Source organism: Daphnia pulicaria, chromosome 10, assembly GCF_021234035.1.
Source record: "Daphnia pulicaria isolate SC F1-1A chromosome 10, SC_F0-13Bv2, whole genome shotgun sequence".
NCBI classification, from domain to species: domain Eukaryota; kingdom Metazoa; phylum Arthropoda; class Branchiopoda; order Diplostraca; family Daphniidae; genus Daphnia; species Daphnia pulicaria.
In genome coordinates, this window is record NC_060922.1 from 6,340,391 (window position 1) to 6,365,304 (window position 24,914).

The 24,914-nt window shown below is 45.8% G+C and overlaps 1 protein-coding gene across 2 annotated transcripts in view; it reads right to left on the reverse strand.

Annotated features, from left to right (window-relative positions):
• The window catches only part of LOC124314640 (cyclic nucleotide-gated olfactory channel-like), a 59,380-nt gene extending 34,735 nt beyond the window's left edge, over nucleotides 1-24,645 (reverse strand). For both annotated transcript variants that reach the window (XR_006911284.1, XM_046779894.1), the window contains exons 1-2: nucleotides 23,151-24,645; nucleotides 11,886-12,807 (exon numbers count right to left, since the gene is read on the reverse strand). Coding sequence is in view for 1 of the 2 variants with exons in the window: in XM_046779894.1 (XP_046635850.1) it covers nucleotides 11,886-12,282 (397 nt within the window). In the remaining variant the exon portion in view is untranslated. The remainder of the gene's footprint in view (nucleotides 1-11,885; nucleotides 12,808-23,150) is intronic.
• Nucleotides 24,646-24,914: the final 269 nt, after the last annotated feature.

Genomic DNA, 24,914 nt, shown 5'->3' on the forward strand with positions numbered 1-24,914 from the left:
CTCTCTTTTTGAAAAGAAGAAAGAATAAGGAGCCGAGCCGGAGAAAGGAAGCCAACAGGAGCCGCACAGTCTATATAACGACTTGGGGAAAAAAGGGAGCAGCAGCAGCAGCTCCGTGTACACACACAGGAGCCCAGCAGGCGAATCAACACACGAGTAGTATTGATCTGCGAGTCGAGATGGATCTCTTCTCCTTTCCCCTCTAGACTTGGACTGTCTGGGCCTCGGCAGCACAGCGTCTACAAGTCGACTTGCTCCTCCTGCGCTCCTGCCTTATAGCCTATACGCCCCAAAGTTTTCGGCGATGGGGTAGGAGCTTGGTATGCTGGTATATGTCTCTAAGCAGACCGGATAGCGACGATTTGGGAATCAAGCGCGACCGATATACATTGGAAATTCAAGACAGCCATCAGCTTCTTCCTGCTAACTCTCGTACACACACATAACTTGGTGTCTCTTGCTCGTCGCTGTTCCTCACACTCTTTTTTTTTGAACTGGGAAACTGCTGCTGCTGGCGCATTTTGGCCGGCATCACAGCATGAATAGGCCTCAGTATATATATCAACCGGAGTATAAAGCGCGACTATATAAACGCCCCAGTTAGACCTTATAGATAGATATCCGCTCCTTGGCGTGTAACATGTCTACGTTGGTATGGTAAATAGGCAGCCACCATTTTCGATTGGTTATTCCACACGACGGCGACTTGGGCTGTTCGCTCTCTCTCAACTGTAAAAATGTTTATAGTGCGAAACTGCTGATGTGGCAGCATAGAGGATGACATTTCCCCAATTCAGCCGAATATATAAAGAAGACTTCGACGTCTAGCATATAAATATATAAGTGTTCCAGGGGTGGGCAGCAGAGCACTATAGCTGCTGCTGTATATAACTTGGCAGCAGTCTTTGCCGGCCTGGGATCTCAAGCGAAACTATACTATTTGAGATTGTGGGCGTGCATACACATACAGCTAGATCTATATATGCTGTGCGTTTGATTCCAGGGAATATATATAAGACACAGCAGCAGAGCCTTCTATATATGCCTGTGCAGAGAGTAGGCTATCTACATCGTGTAGCACATCCATAATGCACCTCACGATATCTAGAAAATCGAGTTAGCCTGGGCGAGCGGCAGCCGCGCATCACGACCGAGAAAGTTCACAGCCGCCGAAAGTTTCACCGCAGGTCGTCCGATTCTGAAATTGGTTGGCCAGACAGACAGACGAATAGACAGACATCAAGGTATACTAGATATAAGATAAGTATATATAGATGTATACGGTAGCAGGGCAGTCGAGACTTTGCTTGGAAACTCTATTAGTGATGTAAAGAAACGAGCAGCCACATATCCTATCATGTATTTTTATTTCTCTTTATTATATAAGACCAAGGATTTGTTTTGTTTGTTTTATTTGGTTTGGGGGGGTTGTTCTGCTGTGGCTCCTATTGGCTGCCGATGTTGCGCCACAGTGGCCGCACCTCCCAGCAGCGTCAAGTTTGAAGTTTAACGGGCGGAACCGCCGCGGTGACGAACCCCGCGACGTTCGGTCAAGAGGCTACACGTATATAACTTTGGGGTCCACTGCGCCCGGCTTATATATTATTTCGTCTGCTGCTGCTGCTGCTCGCATGGTGCCCGTGAAATAAAACATGGACATTTTTCTTTTTTGGCCCACCGATATACTATAACGTGAAATCCAGGCGTTTAGTTAGGCCTACGCCATCTTGATTATTATTTCGTATTATTTAGTATAGACGAGGACGGGGTTAGATTTCTATCTCTACTCTTTTTTGATTGAGTTATATTATTGGCTGTGACATCTCTTATTGCGCTTGTGTAAAGCCACTATAAAGTATAGACATGTCTGCTGAACGTCGACGACCCAAAACAAGAAGAAGAGCATCCCAAAGGGCAAATATTGAATCCCGCACCTATACTGCTGCTGCTGCTGCTGCTATTCCTGCGGTTATGTAATACGCCAATAGGAAAAAATCAGGCTCTATCAATATAGACACACACATCCATCAGCAGTTCAAATCGATTCAAATGATGCGACTCCATTTTCGCACGGGGTAAAATGCGGGACAAGTTCAAAGGCACGTGCGTATATGTATTTTATTAGACTACTCTTTTGGCGTGTAATATAGTGCTGCTGGTCTTGTTTTCTGTGCTGGGCAGCACAGCCTATGGCTGAGCGCGGTCACCGAGCGTGAGCCAATGACTTGGAACTAATTTTTCGAGACGTCAAAAGCAGCAGAAGAAACAAGACGATCGATTGGCGATCGGCTTTCAATGGACGCGCTGCTGTTTGTTTGTGGGTATAGACTGGCTCATTGAACCGGAACATTCTTTTATATAGAAACGGTCAGTCGATTTATATGGGCGAGCTCATCTCCAAAAGCTACAAACGTGTCTGTAGATAACAGACAATGTTATTAAATGCTGGCGAATGAAAAGTAGCTAAACGAGGGGAATATAAGAGCAGACAGCAGCATATATATATAGCCCATCAGACTATATATACAGATGTATTTAGGCGCTATACTTGTGCTGTCGCCTGCTGAGCCTATCTCTCTTATACGTGTATACACGTATAACAACCGCTGATGCTGCTGTGGGCTTGGCAATCTGACAGAAATTCGATGATGTAGCTTGTCGTCACGCACGGCCGGCTGACTCTTGTGTGGGAGATTCCCGTTTATAAACGAAAGAAAGAGAGAAACGAGCAGCCGAGCAGGTGGAGTCTTTCCGACAAAGTCCGAGAAACTCTCGCCTGAACCATCCGCGGGGGTAGTAAAGCCTGTACATGACGTGGGCGAATAAGGTGTATTGTCATGCACCGGGGAAAAAACCGTTTGATTAATGATTCGTTTCAGCAGAATGGGTCGGGATTTTCGGACGTTCCAGCTATGATGTAAGCCATTGAGTACACACATATAATTCTGTATTAATATGATGCGTCAAGGAAGTTGGTGATGTGAATTTTATTCAAGGAAATCAAATCGTAAATTCCACGATTCCTGTATACACGTTCCTGTTTCCTAGAGGCATCATCAAGTCACCAACTGATTATATTAATATAGTTGCGGAAACTGTGCAGCAACATAAGCATCAAAAGATTTTCAGTTTCAGAATGCTGTCACTATGTTATAGCCACCGGCGACAATAATATAGACTTCATCCTTATACTCAAAGACCTCAAATTTACAATCATTTAGTCAATAAAAAGAGATGATGATTAGGCGTGGCTCAATCATGTGTCGATATTATAATCACAACGACACGAATGCCAGCAGCAACACATTTTGTTTTAATTCGTCAGATCTGCTGCTGCTGGGGTGGAGCCGCGCTGTTATAGAAATTTCGATATGATTTATTACATCTTCAGAATGAACACGCATAATAAAAACTGCTGGAATACACCTTGATGCGTCAATACATAGCTCTGCTTATTATTGCACGGGAATGGGTTTTTTCTTTTCTTTTTTAGAATGGATTCGCAACACGCATCAACTATATATCTTGTAAGAGATGTCAAACATGCACAAGTCGCTAATGAAATGGTTTGGAATGCAATAAGCCATTAGCGCGGAAATGAATGTACCGAAATCGTCAACTACCAATAGGCATGCATGACAGATTCGCCTTTCAAAAATAAATGTTATTACATAAGTTGAATATTCAGTTCAGCACCAGGTGTGCAATATCAATTTTTCCAGCTAGCGCTCTAAACCGATTATATCTGCGAATATAATACTATCAGCGAATTGGAATCCGATTGCAATTCGATATATATCGGATTATACAAATAACCCGGCGTCTAAACCATTGGAGCAGCAGCATCATCATCTTCGCTTCATATGAATTTCATTGGGTTTTCTATACAGCAGACTAGCCTATATAGCTATATCCTTTCCGCACGAACAGGTTTGCGTATATTACTCCCGCTGCTGACCGGATATGAGAGTCGGGGGGGGGGGGGGGGAGTAGGATCCGTCCCCCATTTTTTCCGGGGTCAACTGGCTGGGCGACTGCTGGAAGAAGAAGAAGAAGAAGCAATATATATATTGCGCTATATAACCTATCTAGTCCTAGACAGCACGGCTCTCTATGTAGGAGACCACTTTGAAGAGGAAATCGTGCAGACCAGCAGAGAATCTCATCACCCGGTAAATATTGAATCGAGTCACTTGTCTCTCGTTCTTCTTCCCATAGGGCAGTCTCCTGCTGGACTCCTTTTATTTTGCTTTGGCCCCTGATGGGACTTGTGTTACACGTTCGCAGGAAGAGTCAACAAGAGAAAAGACTTCGGCATCACTATTACACGGGGAGTGAGCGAGCGACTGTTGACTGTTGCTGTGCGTCCCACCCAAGTCGGCAGCTCGCATTTTTGCATCACATCAATTTGACAAAGAAATCTATAGCAATCATTCTCATTTGAAATCTGACATTTTAAACAGCTGGGAAATTATTTAGAGATGAGAGAAACATTTCAACTCGAGTTTATTTTGTCGAAAATGTTATGGGAACCATCATGTATGTCGTCTGTCTCATCCTGCTGATTCTCTATTCAGAGTTTTACCATCGATATTTGATCAGCGATGATTGACCCGGATAAAACGCGGGTGATTTCACGTGAGGGCAGCAGCTTCTTCCTTCTCCCGTTTGCCTTATTGATTATGCATAGACATATCGAGACTTGCTGTGGCATCCGAATCCAATCAAAAGCGACAACAACGCGGGAACTGGTCGCCGTCTGGTTTCCCGCGTTTGATTATGATGTGCTCCTTGTCGTCGATCGCCCTTTTCCCATCAGGGCGTTAACAAAAGGAGAGCCGAGAGAGATCAGCAGCAGCAGACGGACAGACCGGGGCACGGAAGATTTTGATCGGAATAGATGTCTGCAACCTAGACGCCGACGACGGCTATATTACACAACGTCAAAGTAATTATTTCTAGACAATGTCCATCGATCCATATATCCGCCGACTATAGAATAAAATATACAACTGACCGATTGGCTCGACCATTCGATCCCATTTTTCCAATTCCTCGGCTCCGCTTGGGCCTTGACATTTATATAAATGTATGGATTAAATGACGTCACATCAGAGGGACTGAATTTCCAGTCCATTTGATTGCCTTCCCCCCCCCCCACTTCTAATCAAGTCCATTTCATTCATATGATGGTGTGTATAGTACTAAATAATATAGTAGGCGCTGCGAGAAAAGGCGATATCTCTCATTGTAGATAAGGCGCCGCCGCCGCCGCCTTCTTCTTTTTCCCCCGCCACTTTGCATAAACTAGAAATATTCAGGGCGCGATATGATCCGCGATAAAAAATCCCGCGCTCTTTGTGCGATGGCGAATCCAAAAAAAAAAGAGGCTAGATAGAGGAGAACATGTATAATATAATAGGACGGGGCGGCAGGAAAATGAGACGTATCAAAGGGACGTCGTCGGTGGCGTCGGCGTCGTCTCCCATGGGTATAAAGTGCTGCGCGTCGAGAAAGAATAGAAGTGGGAAGGAACAGCAGCGAGACCTTAATGATAATAGACGCTATACAGAATCTCTGATGACTATGCAGCTGGATCACACACCGCCAAAGGCAGCACACACACACCCAGGCGTCTACTATATATAGTCGTCGTCACTTTATGATGAGCGAGTGTGTTGATATCTATAGAATATGCGGCAGCAGGAGCAGCAGAAGCGTAACTATTTGGCGATAACAGAAGTAGAGTAGAGAGAGAGAAACGGCCGCCGTCGGGGCTGCTGTTGCAACCACTTAACACACACACACACACTGTATAGAGATATGTGTGTGTGTGTATCATATCTATATAGGGGAAAGGCCCTTACTTAGAAAAGGGAGACGAGATGTAGTAGACCATCTATTGTAGTATATATTGTCTACTATCATATCATTTAATCGACTCGATATGGTTATATAAGCATGTGGGTGTGTGTTAAGATATGGTGGCGGATGTGTGCTGGCACGCGCATCTTGCGGAGTAGGAGGAACACACACACATCCGCCGGCGAGTGTCGCTAAATCTTGTCGGATCCCGAGCTGCTGCTGCGGCTGCTGCGGCTGACAGTTGGGCGAAAGAGCCACCAGTCACGCAATTTCACTCTATTTAACAGACGACGGCGGCGGAGGCAGCAACCAGATTAGAGACAGGCCATCGGAGAGTCACTATGGATCCAGCCAGCCAGCAGTATAGCTCTGCTGTGTATGTACTGCTGCTGCTGCTATTATACCAGGACGGAGCTTTTCATATGTGTACAGATAAGAGAGGAATAAAATAGAAGAAGAAGAAGAAGAGAAAGATGGAGATGTATCCATGACAGGGCCGAGCAAGGCACGGACCGTTTGTTCCGCCATATCTACATATTATACATATACATAGGAAGGGCGCGGACGATGGCGGCGATATATACAGAACCTCCACCGAGACCGCAAGTTAGTGAAAAGAAAAGAGCAGCGCAACTATAGAACTTGATATCATTATGTGCGCTATAGCTTTCCCATCTAGGGAATATAATATATAGATCCTGATGTTTTGGGGGGGTTTAGCATCTTGAGACAAGATGATAGCTAGTCGACTGTGTGTGTATATCCCGCACAACAGCCTCACACGTTGTCTAGCACATTCACAGATAAAGATGCGCCAGCCAAAAGGAAAAGAGGAAAACCTCCTGGTCCAGCAGCCCATCTGTTTGCTGTCGTCCGCCTCTATATAGAGTGGCCGTCGCGGTGCCCGCCTCTTTGAGATGTGCACTGTATCCGTTATTATATAGACTGCGCATTTCATAACATTCTATAGGATATAACCGCAGAAGCAGAGGTCGACGGCCACTGGGAGAAATCAGAAAAAAAAAGATACTAGGGAGCCTTATATTTCATGCTGGGCATATATACCCAAGGAGGCATCGCAGCAGTTTGATGGCCGTCCATGTGTATTATAGATAAGGCCGCCGGATATGGAGCGAATAACAACTGCTGGAGGGAGTGTCCGAATTCTATATAGACCGCGCACTGTCTGCTGTCCATCATGAGCACAGCAGCAGCAGAATAATATCAGACCTGACCGATGTTGTCCACCTCGGCACTCCATCATTTGTTGTATTACCATTTACCAATTCCACTCGTCAGTTGTCTAAAAATACATAAGTCTCGGATCAGATATAATGCGCTGCCATTCAACTTGGAATTCTAATCCGCTCTATGTGTGTGTGCATTTATAACGATGGGGTAGGGTGGGGGGGGGATGTAATTAGCATAAAATATAGAGGCCACAGCCTATAAAGATAGATAACGGTAGACATATAGTTGAACATGACGACGAATGCTATATGGTATTATTATTGTTTGGTAGATGTTTGTCAGACACGCGTCTAATATTATTCGGCATCATGCCCGTCGAGCTGCTGCGGCAGCATACACATCCAGCTGACTGCTGTAATGCAAACAAATTAAGAGCGCGGGAGTGACGCTAATACCATTGAGGGATGACGATGAGCTGCTTCAAACGCCGCAGAAATTCGGATGATGCCGCCCACGCGCGTTCATCGCGGCGCAACCCCAATGATTTCAGAGCCCCAGCACCCACTCACCTCGCCTTTTTGTCGCTCGATTTCTTCCCTCATCATTAAAAAAAAAAAAAAGACTTTGTCTTATATACTGTGATGTATAACACACACACATCACAGCTGCAGGGGGGAGAGAGAAGAAACTATGTAATAAGCGCGGGGATGGGCGGCATCAATGAAAAACGTCACGATGTTGTTGTCGTCCCGACGTGACGTAATCAATATGAGCTTCTTTGATTGGTTGATATCATTTCTGTGTTTGTCCAGGAGATGTACATATACATATGACGCCCAGCATAGCCAACGCCGAGTCATCAGCGACAGCACCCAGCAGTCCGGCCTGGGCATTTCTCTAATCCATTTAGAGACGTCCATATAATACGTGGGAGGGTAGGGAGGGCCGTCAAACGTCTTGCGAATGAAGCTGACGCAATTGAATCGCAGACAATAAGAGAGAGAAAGAGAGAGAAACGGAAGGGCGCAGAATATCAAAAGAAAAGTCTATGGGCATGTAATATAGAGTGCTGCTGCTGCTGCTGCTGCTGGACGGCGGAACGAAATGAAAGACTAGATCAAAATGGGGCGAGACATCACGTAGGCACTAGCCGTGAACGTCCAGCATCACATCTCGAAAAAGAAGAAGAAGAAGAAAAAGAAAAGGAGAGAGAGAATGCCGGACGGATGTTGGAAGATGATGGAGATAAGAGAGTGAAGAAAATGTGGGTGAGAATGTTGGATATGTGCTGTGTGTGTGTAGGCCTACTGCTGTAGATGGGAAGAAGAAAAGGGGGGGAGGCGAAACGAAGTAATAGAGGCAGTGGGCGGGGGAGAGAAGAGCGTAACATTCCACCATCCGTCCAGCATCCGCACAACACACAGAGAAGATCCAGTATAGACGGGCTCAACCGGCAGCAGCAGACGGATCGATATCGTGTTGTTTTTCCTTCTTTTCTCTCTTTATTCCTTTTCATCTCTTTCTCTCTCCTCTTATTCTTTTCTCTTTTCTTGGCACAAGGTTGGAGAAGGGGGGGGGGGGGGACGGTCGCTGTGTACTCTCGGCGGCTGTACTGCGCGTTATGTGCTCGGCGTTATATTTTTCCAGCCAGTGAAAACGATCCTTCTTTCTTATATTTCTTCTCTCTTCTCTCTCATGTATTTATATTCCCCCAGCAAAGAGAGCTAGAGCGAGCTAGAGAGAAAATGAAAGGGATGGATATGTATAGGGCGACGGATGGGCCGTCCTTCTTTTTCTTCTTCTTCTTTTGTATTCCGCGCGCCGGTTCCTTCCGCTCTCCTCAATATATATTCGTCTTCCGTCTCTCTCCTTCAGCACAGCATCAGCCACTTTTCTCCCATCTCTCTGCTGGTCTCTGTGCTGCTGCTCCTGCTATAGCCCGTGTATATAGCTTAGCTTAGCAGCTTTTATAGATCTTCGATGGGCTTGCGCTTACGTGTATATATCTATCTCTCTCTCTGCGCTCTATATATATGTACGGGCCCTGGGAGCACGCATCAAAACACATGCCTTCCTTTTCTCGTTCGACACGGCGGCAACGATCAATAAAGCGGCCCGCCACTCCTATATCCCCGACGACACACATTTATGTTTTAGGCCGATTTAGTCTGTCTCTCTGATTCCTCTCTGCTCGATTCCGCTGGAAGGGAGATCTACTCTGCCCCTTTTTTTGTGGGGTGGTGTAGGGCGGATAGTAAAATGAGGGGGGGGGGGGGTGGGCACTGCAAGTGCAAGAGCCAATGGGGGCGGCGACTACAAGAGATAAGACATGAGGAGGATGTTTACATCATCAGCAAAGCAGGAAACACAACAGCCCAGCAGCAGCTCTTCTTCCTGCGGTAATTGCTGAACCGACGGCCTGGAGAGGCCGTGATGGCGCGGCCCGATGATAAAAAAAAAAAGCCCGTGACATGATGTGAGCCCAAAAAGTTGCCCAACTCGAACGAACATGGTGGGCGAAAGGCATTAGATATGCGCGGTCTTTTGTGTCTATATAGAGTTAGTCAGGACACACTATTTAAACTTGTTATATTCCCTCCAACTGCTGCTGGACGGCTGGCCTTATATTCTTCAGCCGATCTAATAGGATAGATCTACACAGCAGATAGGCATGTCTTTAGATAAATACACACATAAACTGGCGTGTGTGTAGTGGGGGAATGATAAAACTTATTCAGGGCAACGTTAAAAGTTTGCACGCTCCTATTGGCCGGCCGGCCGTTCCCGTCTGTCGTCGTGTTTTCCTTTCAAATGAGTCGAGTCGAAAGAAAAAAGAAGAGCGGCTCTTCTTGCTGCTGCTGCTGCCGGCCCCGTATGTATGTAGCCTACTATTTGGACAAGAGACGAGTGAAGCTACGGAGACGGAAAACTTTTTGAGTCAACGACCCGCGCCCGTCCCGTCTCGTGATTGTCGCGGAAACTCGAAAAAACTCAAAAGAATGAAACGCTCCGATACGCTCGGAGCGGGAGATGTATACATAAGAGACAAGTTCAACGACTATAAATCGAGCCGAGAAGAAACGGCGGCTACCATACTACTAACACAAAGTTGACAAAATCTTTGAGATTACATATAATATACACGCCCGTTCGCTTCCCTTCAACTTTATCGGGACTGAAAATTTTTTAAATTTGTTTTTTTTAAAGAAAAAGGGGCGGGGTCTTCCTATTGGATGGCAACGGGATCAGCTGTTGCACGGCAGCGAACCCTGGCGATGTGTTTTTGCACAGCAACTGGTTGAGCTACGTATACTGGCCCCTTGTTGGACAACGAGAGTCTTCTACCCCATGTAATCTCTAGTGCACGTCGTGCCAATATCTACTGTCTGTGTGTCTGTCTGTGTGTGTGTGTGTGTGTCGGCGTGAATCATGTGATGAAAAGATCAAAGAGAATTGATCGGCCGTCGCCGAGCATCTTTTCTATATATGACGTCGGCGGGTGCTGTTGTTGCCACTCGCACAGCATTCTCCAAGCTTCTCTTCAGATGAGCAATGTGTGTGCGCGTGTGTGTGTGTGCGTGTTGAAGTAAGCGGAAAGAGGTGATATGTGTGATGTCGACAATTTGTGTCGCATCAAAAGGAGAAGGTGAAACGGATAGGAATTCAGCCACTTGGGCAGGAAGAAAGCCAAAAAGATGACAAAAATAAATCGTCGAGTTGAATGTTGTACTACTCGTACGGATCCAAGTGGCAATAACGTGCCGCACACAAAGGACATGAAAAGACCCATCGAACTCTTTTGTGTCAAGGAATCGAGAGGTGCAATTATTATTACAACAGGCCCCCCTATATCGTATAGTCGCAAGGGAAATGTCGATTTGAATTTGAGCCAATTGAACCGCCGTCGTCGTGTGAACAATCGAACTATCTACGGAATAGAAAATTGGATAGCGTTTCTTGATCGTGCTATTGACAAGAGGATGACACGATTTTTGTTGTTTTTTCGAATTGGAGGAACGTGGGCGTGGTTTGACGACACTGCCACGACCAATCAACGACGACTGCGGCGACTCGCGTGTCATTGATGAAGAGGAAACGGATCGACAATTTGTGGCGAAGCCCAGCAGCAAAGTGGCCGGGAATATCAAGGGAATCAAAGGGATTTATTAACAGGATTCCGCATCTGTCTAATCGTGAGAGATTTTCACCCGGTAAAGGATTGATCTGAAACGAGCGGGATCGAGCGGACTGAAATGAGATCCTGTGCGGCGCTATATGTATTTGTCTTATTTCACGTCAGCCTCTATCAAACAATTCGATAAGGCCTATTATAAAAAAAGAGCCGGGCCGGGCCGGCAGCAGCAGCGGTTCTCTACGTGGGCGACTGGGTGTGGGGCGGATGGCGTGGGAGGCGGAGCGTAGGACGATGGAACGATTGGGGATCATCAAAGATGCAAGTCACGTGAAATGACAGAGATATTAAGAGAAACGGGCGGCTGACGGATGATGATGGAGACACTTTCAAACTGATTGGCCCGTCCGGGTGCGGACAGGATCGAGCCCTGCATGCGCTGCCGGGTTGGATGCTGTCGCTCCCGTTTCCCGGGAAATGCATCGAATAATATCAGAGGCAAAGAGGAGGAGCTTAGAATATCTATTTTGCTCCGGATCTCTTTCTCCATCCATCCATCCATCCATCCATCGGATGAATAGAGACGGAATTACACGCAGAGGCAACCGAGTCCGCTCGGTGTTGCTGGACTGGACTGCCGTTCTATTTCTGCTCTGCTATGACAAGATCAAGAGATTGGGTCTTTTTATTTTCTTACCTGGAACGACTCTGGGTCCGTTAGCCATGGACGATCCGGCTGATCCGTAAGTGAGCTGGCCGGATTGGACGCCCGAGACGACGGAGACGACGGCAATCTCTTCCAGTTCATCGTCCTGGTGCTGGCCGTTGTCGCGTGAGCTGTGAAACAACGACGTGTCCGCCTGCTGCTGCTGCTGGAGCGGATGTCCGCGCGGCGTGTACTTGACGGCCCGGCTTCCTCCTCCTCCGCCCGAATTGCTGCTGCTGTCGATGAGATGCTGTTGCTGTTGCTGCTGGATGCTTGTAGTTGACGATCCGACCACCGGCAGACGATATTTGCCCAGCGAGAAGACGCCCCGCCGTCTGTTACCGTTGCCGCCGCCAGCGCTGGCCGACATCGGCGACGTAGACGACATGAGCCTCCACAGCTGGCGCCAGAGCACCCCGTCATCGGGACGGGCTCTTGCCTTATGCTCTCACAGCGGTTGTCCGGCTGGCCAAAAAAATGGATTTTCTGATTTTTTGGTTTCTTTTTTATCTTTTATTATTCGTTTAAATTCAGAGAGATTCGATTTTGGCGGGGATTTCAAATCGGGCAACTTATTGGTCGACTGCTGCTGTGATCCTGCTGGAGGACGTCATCACTGCACTGAATCCAACGGGTTGGAAAATATTGCCACTTCTGTGACTCTATGCCGCCATTGGAGGATGTTGCTGGTCGTGCGGCATTCCACTCGGTCGACTCGAAATGCGAACGGGTCACTTGATTAGAAAACGTCCAGTTTCGTTGTCCCCGACGATCCGAAAAGGCATTCAACGTGCATCTCCCCTTTCAATCCTTATTTGAATTCCTTTCCTCTCATGTAATGCGAATCTCCCACTCGGATGTTCCTTTGCACTTGGCTCCAGCTGCTCCTCCTCCTGTCGACTACTCGGCGCTCCTAAAAGGAAAAATCCCCCCCCAAAAAAGCAAATTGTTACGTCATCTTCTTTTTGTTTTCTTGTGTTCTTCAATGGAGCACAAACATTCACACGATACATAAAAAAGTGACAGCTGCACAGAGTCAACACAAGTCGGCAGCAGCGCGAATCAAAAGATGAAAAGGCGATCCTTTTTTTCCCCATCAGCAGATCCTTCTTATATTCAATTGTGGAAAAAACAAAAACAAAAAAAGAATAAGAAACTATAAGGGATATATCCCTGAAATAGATTCTTATTCCCTGCCGCAATTGATTTCAACATTGAAACTGAATACACAAGCTGTAAAGAGACTAGATTTCGGTTGCATCATCATTCCCGCCCGGCTTATATCACACACACACATCAGCTGCTGCGATTAAGCCAAAAGAATGACACGCCGGAATAAATTTATAGAGTCTGTGAGATTTATAGGGAAGCCCTGGAAACATTTCAAAGATGAACGTTATACATATATGAGTGAGAGAGAAACAACAAATGATGTACATATGCGCAGAGTGGGCACATCATTCCAAGCCTTGGCAAGGGAGATATATATCCATGGGCATAGATTATGTGTCGGCTGCTAGCTCCTTCCAACTATGTCTGTGTCTATATAAATCTACAGCGAGCAATTAGCCTTTTGAGAGAGAGTTTTGAGCTGGCAGCTTATGGCACAGCGAGTTATACGTTATTTAGAACGTGAATGCATATGCAACAGCAGCAGCAGTCGCGATCCGTCTAATGGAAAAGACAGCAGCAGCAGCGAGTGAAGAGAAACAAATTTTCAAGCTGCTGATTTATGCCGTGGATAGTGCTGAACATGGAGCGCTGGGTCCGTTGGGAGCCCAACTGTACTATATGTGTGACTATACATTTATGGAGTGTATACACTCGGCTCCCGATGCTCGGTAATATGGACGACACTGTAGAGAAGCCAAGAGCCGAAAGAGAGAGTGAATGCGTGAGAGAGTCGGGACTAAGTGACAGACAGGGGAGCCCAGCAGCATCGACGGCCCAGTGTGGAGGATAATCACACTGTGACTGGGAAGAAAAATAAGAGCCGGGACGGCATCAGGCAACGCTGTTGGAATTTTGGGAGGGTGGATAGATCCTATATACCAGCGGCTGCTCTCTATATGAGGTATCGATCCAGCAGTGGATCTCTGCCAGCATCCCACGTCTTGTGTATAGGAGGAGAAGAAAATAACCTCTTTGCTCTGTGTGTGTGCTCTCTCAATCTGCCCGTGTCTATATCCAGCAGCGGATGAAAGTGAAGAAAAACAGACACACACAGGCACTGAGAATTTTTATTGAAGGGAAAAACGAGTCAAAAGAGACAGGAAGCCGGAACAAATGCTGGAATTTATATTCATTTGATCAACATTTTTCTTTCTTTGGGGGTTTGTTTTTTAATTCGTTTGAAAATTTATACTCCGATCCATACATATCTTTTCACGAGGTTCAAATGAAATAAACAGGAAGAATAATAATCATTTTTTTCTTTTTTTTGGGGGGGGGTCCGACTAGAAGTGGGAGGGAGTCCGTCCCTTATGTAATGAGTCATCACTGCACTGTGTAGGAGAGAGCGGGGGGTAAATGGAGCACTCGAGCTCCATCCAACATTTACAAAAGGGGAATGCCGACATGAGAGAGAGAGACCACCGTGGCTTCTTTTTTTGGTTCCAATCCAGCTGTAATGTAAAGAGGCAAAAATATAGAAATCGTATATTGACTTGTCGCGTCGTCCACCATTAAGACAAAACAAACATGTTAATGGCATCGATCCCTGGCGTGCTATAGACGAGAAATTTCGGTGAACGGGATTAAGTCGTTTTATATTTTCAATCGATCGCCAATGTGGTGGTGGTGGGGGGTGAACTTTTTGGCCAGCATCTAAAATGATTTAGAGATATATTCGTTCAAGTTTCACGCTACTGCTTCGGTGATAGCGGAAGAGCTTCGGTTGCCACACCCCAGTTGAGTTTCAATGGTTGACACATTCAACCGGAACCGATCCGCCGCGTAGTATTAGTATAGATACATATACAGCAGGGACATAGAGCGTGCGGCGTCTATAACGAGAGAGACGCACAATCACGATACAGCTGGACGCCGCCCCTCCTCTCTCGACTGGAACAAACTCACAGAGGAAAATATCGGATCACTATCTAACACAATTTTGTCTCCAAGAAAATAATCAAATGCCCAGCGCGGTCCATTATACTCTCATGTGCATTATTTATATATACGTATATAGGCGAATAAACCCGATCAATTGATGTTTTCCCCCCAGCGCAAAACTGTCGGGAGGGAGAGATTTGGTTGAATGTGACGTCATCACGAGTCTCGTATCATCTCGTCTTCTTGAGTATATAAAAGCACACCGCCCAGTTATAATACGAACCCCGCCGTCAATAGAATCGAATGGAGTTTGGCCATCGCCTTTTCTTCTATTCGGCCAGCAGTTTTGCTGACGCATGTCACATGTATATATACGGCCGGTCTCTTGGAGACGTTCATCCTTTTGTTTCCGGCTTCCCGGTAATATAGCAGTGCACGGTCACCCCTACCGTTTTTGAGCATTGGAGTTTGTACATCTGGTGAACAGCCATGATGACTACTGAGTGAGAGAGTGAGAGAGAAGATCAGAACAATATTATAAACGCAGGCTCTGCTGGGTACTATCTAGTACGTGGATATAAAATCGATGGACTAAATAATTTCCTATTCCCCCACGCGCGTGCACTGTGTATAATACGGTTGATTTCGGCTGAGTTATTCCCTCTATATATACATGGAGCACAGAGCTGTGTGTTGCATTTATGCAACTGGGGATTTCACCGGCGACGACGAATCTCTCTTGAATTATTCCAGAGGAGTAATCAGGCGTCTAAATTGGCACCGCCCGTCCTGTTCATGGGTTCGAATCAATTGGCGGACCGCGGGAATTTCCCTCTTATTTAAAAGTCTTGCCCCTCTATCTCTTTTAGGCTTATTTTTTTTCCCTCGTGTGCGAACCTACTGGATGCCAGCACCAGCGCCCGTCCGTCTTTACCGCTGTCTCTCTCTTGATTCGAGCTTCCCGCGGGAGCTATACGGGCCTTATGACGGCCGTGTAAAGGGCCCGCCGCCACCACCATCACCCGATTGGTCGTATAAGTAGATATACTACTACTACTACGACAACATTGTCGGATAAACAGATATAGCGGTCCCCTATATTGACTGGATATTACATCAGCAGACTGGGTGTACACCATTATATGGGGGGACATGGTTTCTTCGCCATTCTCATAGGGGCTTGTGTATACATGTTCGACAAGGGCGTCGAACCGTGAAACCACCATGCAACAAAGCGTGAATATATACCTAGCCGTCAGTGCTGCTAACCAAGATAGGCCCAAATTGACGGGGGTTTTTAAGCGGGTCTCAATTTTTATTAGCTATCGCTGCTTTGCTCTTTGGCAAGAAATATTCTTTTGAACTGCTCATTTCTTTTCCTCATTCTAACTTTGTATTATTTTATACTTCCACTCTGTGTATAGTCTCTCTCATATTATAGGTCTATAGTCGGTCGGTCTATTTTATTATCCATCAGCCATATCGACGTCTTGATGGACGACTCCCAGTAGTCCCTCAAACACGTGTGTGTAGCTGTGCTGTGCTGTGTGGTGGTCTATAGACGCGCCTGTCTATTTATAAGTACCTATACGAGTGGGTAAATAAATAAGCGAACGTGACAGGGTAAACTCTTTGAGACCCTTGTCCATTGAATGACGGACACTGTACACACAAACAAAAGCCCAGCAGCAAAAATGACTTGCGTTGCGTGTGATATATAGTATCCGATCCGGGCAACAACCAACAATGTACGGGAAATGTTATACACAACACAGCACACGGTCCGTGAACTCTATTTGGGCGGCAGCCCGGTCAGCAGCAAATATCGGCTGATGATTATCATCACTATATACTAGATAGAAAATATTCTAGATGTTCCAAATCGATCCGATCCGCCCGTGTAATTGGGGTTGATGAATGGCTATACATCAAAGTGTATTACACACGTACTACAACGTCTAAATGGGTCATATACTCTATACACGGACAATGTAAGTTATATATACCGCCAGAGTCTATAAGGGCTTGTTATACACATCTACGGATTCCTGTCACGTGATATCTGGCTGATGGAGAGATACATTTCGGCTTCTGTTGGTTGGTAGGCAGAAATAAGGCTCGGTATTTTTTAAAAAAAGGAATAAAAAGAAGAAGAAAAAAAGAAATCGAAAGTGAAAAGGCCCATCGAAATGTGTCGTGTATACAACACAGCACAGTCCTAATCAGAATCTGATGAAGGGAGAAAAAGAAACTGCCGACTAGGGACTGTATACACACTATATGTACATATAGTGCTGTGCTCTTGTGCCATATAGCTGGAAATGTGGAAGACAGACGAATATATTGCCAACGGCACCCGACTGCTCTCCACATCCCGATCCATTCAACATAAGGATGACGGTTACGACGGTTACGTTGGCGACGTTTCCAGGAGCCCTCGGCGTCTGATTTCTCTGATTATGAAGAAAGAAGCAAAACCAGCGCAGCACCGCATTAAAAAGATATGTATAAATATCTACGGTGGTACTATATAGTATAATACGCTACATGTTATTAGCTGCAGGCACAGCAAAGCAGTGTTATTATTCATCTGATTCTTATCCACGGCAGCAGCAGGAGCTAATTACTACGTTATTCTGTTTCCTTTTTCAACAGTTGCGCTTTCTTTAGTCTGATTGTATATATTTGTATAACGTTCTGCCTAGCTGCCTGTGTATGCAAAGCGCCCAGTGATGGAGGAAAAAAGAAAACAAGAAAATCAATCGAATGCCAGCTACATAATATATAAGATTCAAACCTCTCTAGACAATGTCTATATAAGACTCTCTCATCGGCAGTGCCAAGAAGAAGAAAGAGACGATCGACTATACTATTTCACAGTGTGCATGTCTCCAAAGAAAACGTGGGTGAAAAAGAAAAAGAAAAAGGAGAGCCACGTATATGGGGCTTCTTCTTCTCATTGTCACATGACAAACTTGAGCTCTCTCGTCGTCGACGCACAGGAGGAATCTATACGCACACAGAGCCAAAAGGCACAGCTTGACTTCCCAAAGGGTTTCGTCAACAGGACCATGACGACCGAATGTATAACCCACCCCCATGTCTATATAGCAGAGACCCTCTCTCTCTCTCTGTGTGTGTATTATAGACGCTGTCGGGCAGCAACTCTCTAAAGTAAACATGTCTCTAACCTCGTCTAACTGTGCTATAGACGACACGCGGGAGCTGCTGCTGCACACAGAGGAGCAGCCAGCCCGATGGATATACATGGGTAATATGTGCAATGGGCTTTAAGATCAAGGGGGGGGGGGGGGGCTTAATATCATTAGACATTTTTGGATGCATCTTCAAGAGATAGGAAGGCACTCGGCTGCTGCTGCTGGCTGCTGTATAGATATATTCTCCCAATCAACTGATCTATACGTTCACTCTCCTGGGTGATGCGCTCTCGTCGACGGTACGGCGTTACATCATCACAGAGAGGGCTGCCGGATGACGTAAATGGAGAAATGCTCTACACGCTCGGCGGATTTTTTCACGGTCTTGCACAAAAGAGATAAGAGTAAATACTTCTCAAAATGTCTAGAGAAGAGGAGACCCAAGGGTTTGAGGCGGTGAATAGCCACAGATAAAAATAAAAGGAGCACAGCGACGGAATAAAAAGAAAAATGAAGAAAATTGTGATGCGGAAGATTTTATATGGCGAGAGAGATGTGCGCACACAGAGAAAGACTATGCAAGTGTCAGTTCCGGTCTAGGGAATGCTTCACAGTGAGAGCAAGTTATATACATCTACAAAAGGTTTTTCTTCTTCTTCTTCTTCTTCTTGCCTCTTGGCCGACAGCCCTACGGCTCTTTTCATTCTTCCGCTCACCAACGTCCAGGCTCCAAACTGGACATCTCCACGACAAAACTTGCGTGCTAGCCACGGCTGTATATGGTTCTCCAAAGTGTTGTCTATATACGTATAGAAGGGAAGAAAGAAAAAAAAAGTTTCTTTTTTTCTTTCTTCTTTTGGTCAAGTTCCAAAGGGGCGAAAAGAAAAGCGGGTCGAAAAGTATATCTATCTACCCTTCTCCATCTACTACTATATAACTTCATCTTTATATATAGTGTACACAATTTACTTTTTTCGATTTTCATTTGGTATTATTATAAAAACTATTCTTTTCTCTCGAGAGTTAGGAAGCTGCCAGAAACATCGCAAGTAGTTTCGTTTATTTTTGTTTTCCAAATAGGAAACGACTGGGAAGATTCGAGTTCACAAACTAAAAGGATATGGCGCCAAACCAAAAGAGAAAAATCCGTCGAAAGTATCTTTTTCGATATCTTTTGATTTTGATCGACGATCTTCCTGTCCGAACCGGACGCTATGACGTCATTGATATAACAAAAAATCTAAGCTAACAGAAAGCCTTTCTTTATTGGATAGGGGAAAGAAAAAATTGATATCCAACTTCTTCTTCTTCTTTTTTCTTTTCAACACATTCTTCCGGCCAGCCGGTTCAATTCGAGATAGGGATCTGTACGTATATGTATATAGGTCTATTATACATCGACGCGAGTGCGACGTGCGTGAGTTTGATGATGGGGGAGGGTTATTTCTTCATACATATCGACCCTTTTCGCCAGATGAAGAAGCTAAGAAATTCTCGATTTTCTTTCTTTTATATTCCTAGCATTTCTATTCTCCGTGTTAAGACCGACGGAAATTGACTTGCAGCGCTGTCGAAACAGCATCCAGCATCCAGCAGCCAGGAACGCATAATACCATCAGAAAATAAAAAACAACCCAAAAAAAGAAAAGGGGGGACGAAAAAAGGGGCCAACAGCTGCAGAGCCATTGGGCAATGATCAATTGATCGCATCAACAATAACAACAACAACAGCAGCAGCAGCAGAAAAAAACAAACAAAAATGGACAAAATCATTGTGCTGGACCGGACAGTATAACGGCGGTGGTGGTGGGGCGCGATGCTATGACTTCTGGCTGGCGGGATTGCACGATGAACGTGAGCCGCCTTCCGACGTCGGCAGATTATATATTGTGGCACGGCCATCAAGCCCCGCCGCACACACACAGCACAGAAAAGGGGCCAAAAAGAACATGGCCGAGAGCCAGACAGCAATGAGATTGGACTTTGTCCACTTGGTCGTGATGGGTCCGCGCGCCCGTCTCCTTTTTTCTTCGACGACGACTGGACTGTCCAGCATCAGGGGTTCTTCTTCTCTATCAGCATTTATATACTTACATCCAGGCTCCGTCTATAGGCTGTCATGTAGGGTGGTGGGTGGGCTATACAGAGTCTCTCTCTTCATTCTTTTCTGAGAGAGAAATCTATATATTTACCGAAAGCTGTCGTCTCTTAACAGACCGGAGAACAAATCCCGAGCACAAGCCTGATTGAATCTCTTCTGTTCCCTTCGCCCTTCTCTCCTTTTCTCTTCTATTCCGCTGATGCCGGCCTCAAAAAATACAAGAGAAAGAAGAAGAAGAAGAGGAATCTGAGCTAATATATTTCTTCTCCGGCGTTTTTCTATATAGCTAGTCTTTCCGTTGTTTCTTCTTTGATGTTACTGGCTCTCCAATGCTATATTCTCCGCGGGGGCGCAGCTCAGTTATTAACTCTTTGTTCTCTACCCCATGAAAAATGATGTTGATATTTCACGAGAGTCCAACAGCAGCAGCAGCCGTATGTACACACATGTAACCCCCGGTGATTATTGACCGCACGGACGACGAGTTTGTAAAGGCTATCTGTCGCTATTGTGTGTATAAGAAATATAGAAGCGCTTTAGATATTGTTATTGGCTAGTTTCTATTTATGGGCAGCGTGATATAAGCGACGAACCGCGGCAGACGGATAAAAGATGGACAAAACTACATTAAACATGCAAAGCGACATCACGCTCCATTGTGGCTGGCTCAAAAAGCGGTCGAAATAATATCATTCGTTTTATTATTATGTGCTGGAAGCGAGACGGGAAAAGCTCTATAACAGTTTTAAAAACAGTTTTTTGAATCTAGAAATAGAAAACCAAATATAAAATAAAAACAACTTTTTTTAATGTTTCAGAAAGGCATCGATCAATGTCTGACTCGACCGGAATAGTAATCCATCGAGAGGCGGACGGATGGGGCGGAAGCTTGGCGCACTCTATTTCTCTCTATATAGATATAGTATACACGCACCTCTAATATAAGCTAAAAGATCTTTTGATTAATATATACAGAGTTATGCGAGCTCGTCGTCTCCAGGAAAAAAAGAAAAGGGAAACATCAAAATCTCAACTTTATTTTTATGATTTTTCTTGATGGTTTAATGGACTGTTTGGAATGACACCACAGCGGCGGAGAACATTAAATCACCCGCAAGTTATTATACGAATATAGCGTGGGCTCTGCTGACGCATTTGGCGGGGGGGATTCAAAAGTGCCATTTATACACAACGACTACGTGAGTCTAAAGTTCAGTGCGGTCTCAAATGTCTTTCTATACATATTCCATGAATTGCAGTTAGATAGGCTTCCGCCGCCATTTGACTTGTTGCCGGGCGGGAATCAACTGCTGAACAGCAGCACCGAAAAGCATTTCCATCCAGCAATCGCGTGTGTGTGTGTGTGTGTGTGTGTGTGTGAAGTAGGGATTTCTTTCTTTTGGGATGGGGGGGGTCCCATTTTCTTCGAATGTTGGTCTAAAATCTTAAGCCACTGCCTATACCTGTATAGAAACTGTGCGCCGATTTGATTTCCATTGTGTGCTGCTACTAACCAGCAGCTATATAGGCTGCTGGGCCACCACCGTGATGTTGTCTGTGTGTAGCCTGTTCCGCCTTCCATTACAGCCGGATCTAAGTAGTTCACCCATAGCGCCAGATGAGAGAGAGTAAATATCGTATAGAAATGTGGGCGCGCTATATGGGCGGATCATCGGCGGATCCGCTTATCGGCCACTCGGCAGCAGCAGCAGCAGCGGAGCATCTCCAGACACTCACGCGGGCGTGCGGAGGGAGAAAGTGGCGACTCTGGTGGCTGAACGAATTGATGCGAATAACAAAAAAAAAAAAAAAAAAAATAAAAGTCTAAGCAACGACGATAAAATGGCCGGGAGGAGAGAAAGAACAAACAAGTTGAACCACATTTTCAACGGCCACAGCACATATAGCTTCACTCTGTCCAACTCTACGATGGCGGAGAAGAGCAGAAGCTCATCGAAGAGCTCCTACTCTTGATATTGTTTTTGAGATCCTCTTTTTTTCTCTTCCATGTTCGATACAGTCGCCCCCGTCCAAATGCACTCGACCAAGAGCCATTGAAAAGAAGTGAGCGAATTGAGATCGTCTCCAACTGACAAGAAAAATGAAGTGGCAGCTTTGGCCCTCTTCTTCACATCTTCGACGCTTTTCCACGTTTTTTAAAAATTCGTCGCCATTTTTTGGCCAACCGGATTCGAAATAAGTGGATGCAATTCGGTGGGCGGGTTTCGTGCATGTATACCTGCTTGTATCATTCTTTTTTTGCCCGTGTGTGAAACCTGACGAGAGTCGAGTCAGACCAAAAGTGGGCGAATAAGAGGAAGAAGAAGAGAAACGAATGGAGAAATATCGGACGAGCAAGCTGTTTGATTATGCAGCTGGCGTCCGCCGCCGCCGCCGCTGTTGGGCTGCGCAAAGGGGCTGATGATGCTGTCGCTTCCCAACGCCAACCATACAAGAAGGGTGGAAATAAAAGCGGATGTGTGCGACGACGACGACGAAGGGGGAAGCAAAAGGAAAAATAAACGAAAATAAGAAAAAGCCGACTAGAGAGTAGTCAGCAGACTGCCATGACTAGTGCACTAGATCAGATGCTGCTGTTGCTGCTCAGCTCTCGCCATAGACTTTTGGCCGAGCTGATTTGCGGAGCCGGCTCGTAAATAATGGCCAGCAAGCTGCTGCTGGTCGCTATACTATAGCGCACTGGCCAAAATGGAGCGCCACTCTATAGACTTTCGCTACTGCAGCAGCAGCCGCAGCAGCCCATGTTTAACAAAGTACGGCAGGAAAATAAAAGGATCGAGGCAAAGTGGCTAACGCATCATCAAACCTTTTGCCTATAAATCCTTTTGCCAGCCGAAAACTCGAAAGGAAATTATTTCCGTTGGCAGCAGCCAGAAGAAATGTATATAGTATAAAACACATCACACACACTGAAAAACTTACTCTTTCACGAGCTCTGCTGGCGATATATTATCCACAACAATGGAGAGAGAGAGAAAATGTGGCGGAACCATCGAGCGCTGTGTGCGTATAGAAGAAAAGGACCGAGTGTAATTCATGTATAATATCTAAGAGCACAGTAGAGAAACACACACAGGAGCGGAGTTGAAAGGAAGTTGGCCGTCCGACACTTGCACTGACACTGAAAAGCGGCCGAGGCCGACCCACGCACTCGGCACAGGCCTAGATATTATATTTGGCACTCGCACTCGACACTGGTGGTGGCAAAGAGAGAGGAGATGGGTATAGCGCCAGCGCAATGCGAACGCCACAACACAGGAGCCGCGATTGAGCCGAGGAGAGAAAAGAGAAATTTGTTCGTCACTTTTGAGATAGACGAATGCGGATTTTGATTCAATTTTCCCGTTCACTTTTGGCCATCGCCGGACAAGAAAAGAGAGCGCATCAAATACAAAACGGGAGAAATGCTGGAGAAAAGAGAAATTCGTGAAAAGAAAATCAGTAAAACTGTCGGGTCATTTTGGCGCTGGCAAAAGTGCGACGAGAAATAAGTGAAGATAGATGGCGAGTAGATATAGTTGCGCTGATATGATAGAGAGAGAGAACTGGGAGATGGCGGCAAAAAGCTGCTGCTGGCGCACACAACACTTTTCCCTTTTATTTTAAAAAGAAAAATATTTGGTTCCCCCTTTTTTTCCTTTGCTCCCCGCCGCCGCTGTTGTTAGCGCCGCCGTTATATAAGCCTGTATAGTAGGTGGTGGGTGTAGACTCACTTTCCCAAGTGTAGTTGTCTAGGACGTGTGTGTGTGTGTGTGTGTGCAGCGGTGGTGGGGGCAGGCAGTCAGGGCACACGGCGAGACCATCAAAACCAATTCCGCTAATGGAATATCAAATGGGCGTCGAAGATGGGGGGAAAAACAAGCTCCGCCCCTTGAAGCACTTAGAAACCCCCGGCCTGAGCGGCGCCAGCTATAGCCAACAGCCAACCGCTCCGATAATATTCTAGAAGAGAGATATTGCTGCCGATGATGCCTCTCTATATATGTTGGCCTCTCTCTTTTGATTTGCCTCGTCCCTCCTTAATCACGTTGATTATCTAACGATGAGGATATCTAGCGCCCACTCTCTCACTCTCGCTATCTCTCCCAATTGAACACGGTAGATTGCCTGTGTCATGTAGTACACACACACACACACGCACAAATGTCTTCTTCTTTTGATGGATGGATGGATGGATGTATTTCGATTGCAAATCAGTTGGCCAATTAGAGTAATTCTTCACGGATCAATTAATTGTTTCATTTCCCAAAATAAAACAAATTTCGATTGTTTGTTGATCGCGGTAGGTGCTGGCGGAGGAATTTGCTCTCGAAAATACGTCACACGGCACCGCACAACTGATTGTTGATAATAATTCACAACGGACGATCACAGTAGCGGCCGTCACTCACCTCGCCGTCGGCAGGGCTAGCGCGAGACTGACGTGAGTGAGGGGGGACTTGTGCTGGATGTAGCATGGAAAAACTTAGTTCCTCCCTCGCTCCTATTGCCTCTCTCCTCTCCTCTCTCTGCCCGGCGACTTGATGAAGTCGCGCAGCTGATATCCTCCGCGCTCGGTGCATTGATCTCGGCAGACCGGCGCAGTCGCGCAAAAGGGAAAACAAATAAATAAAAAAATGAAAAAGAAAGCATGTATACACACACAAGTATATACAACATCATCAGCAAGCGCCCAGCAGCAGCAGC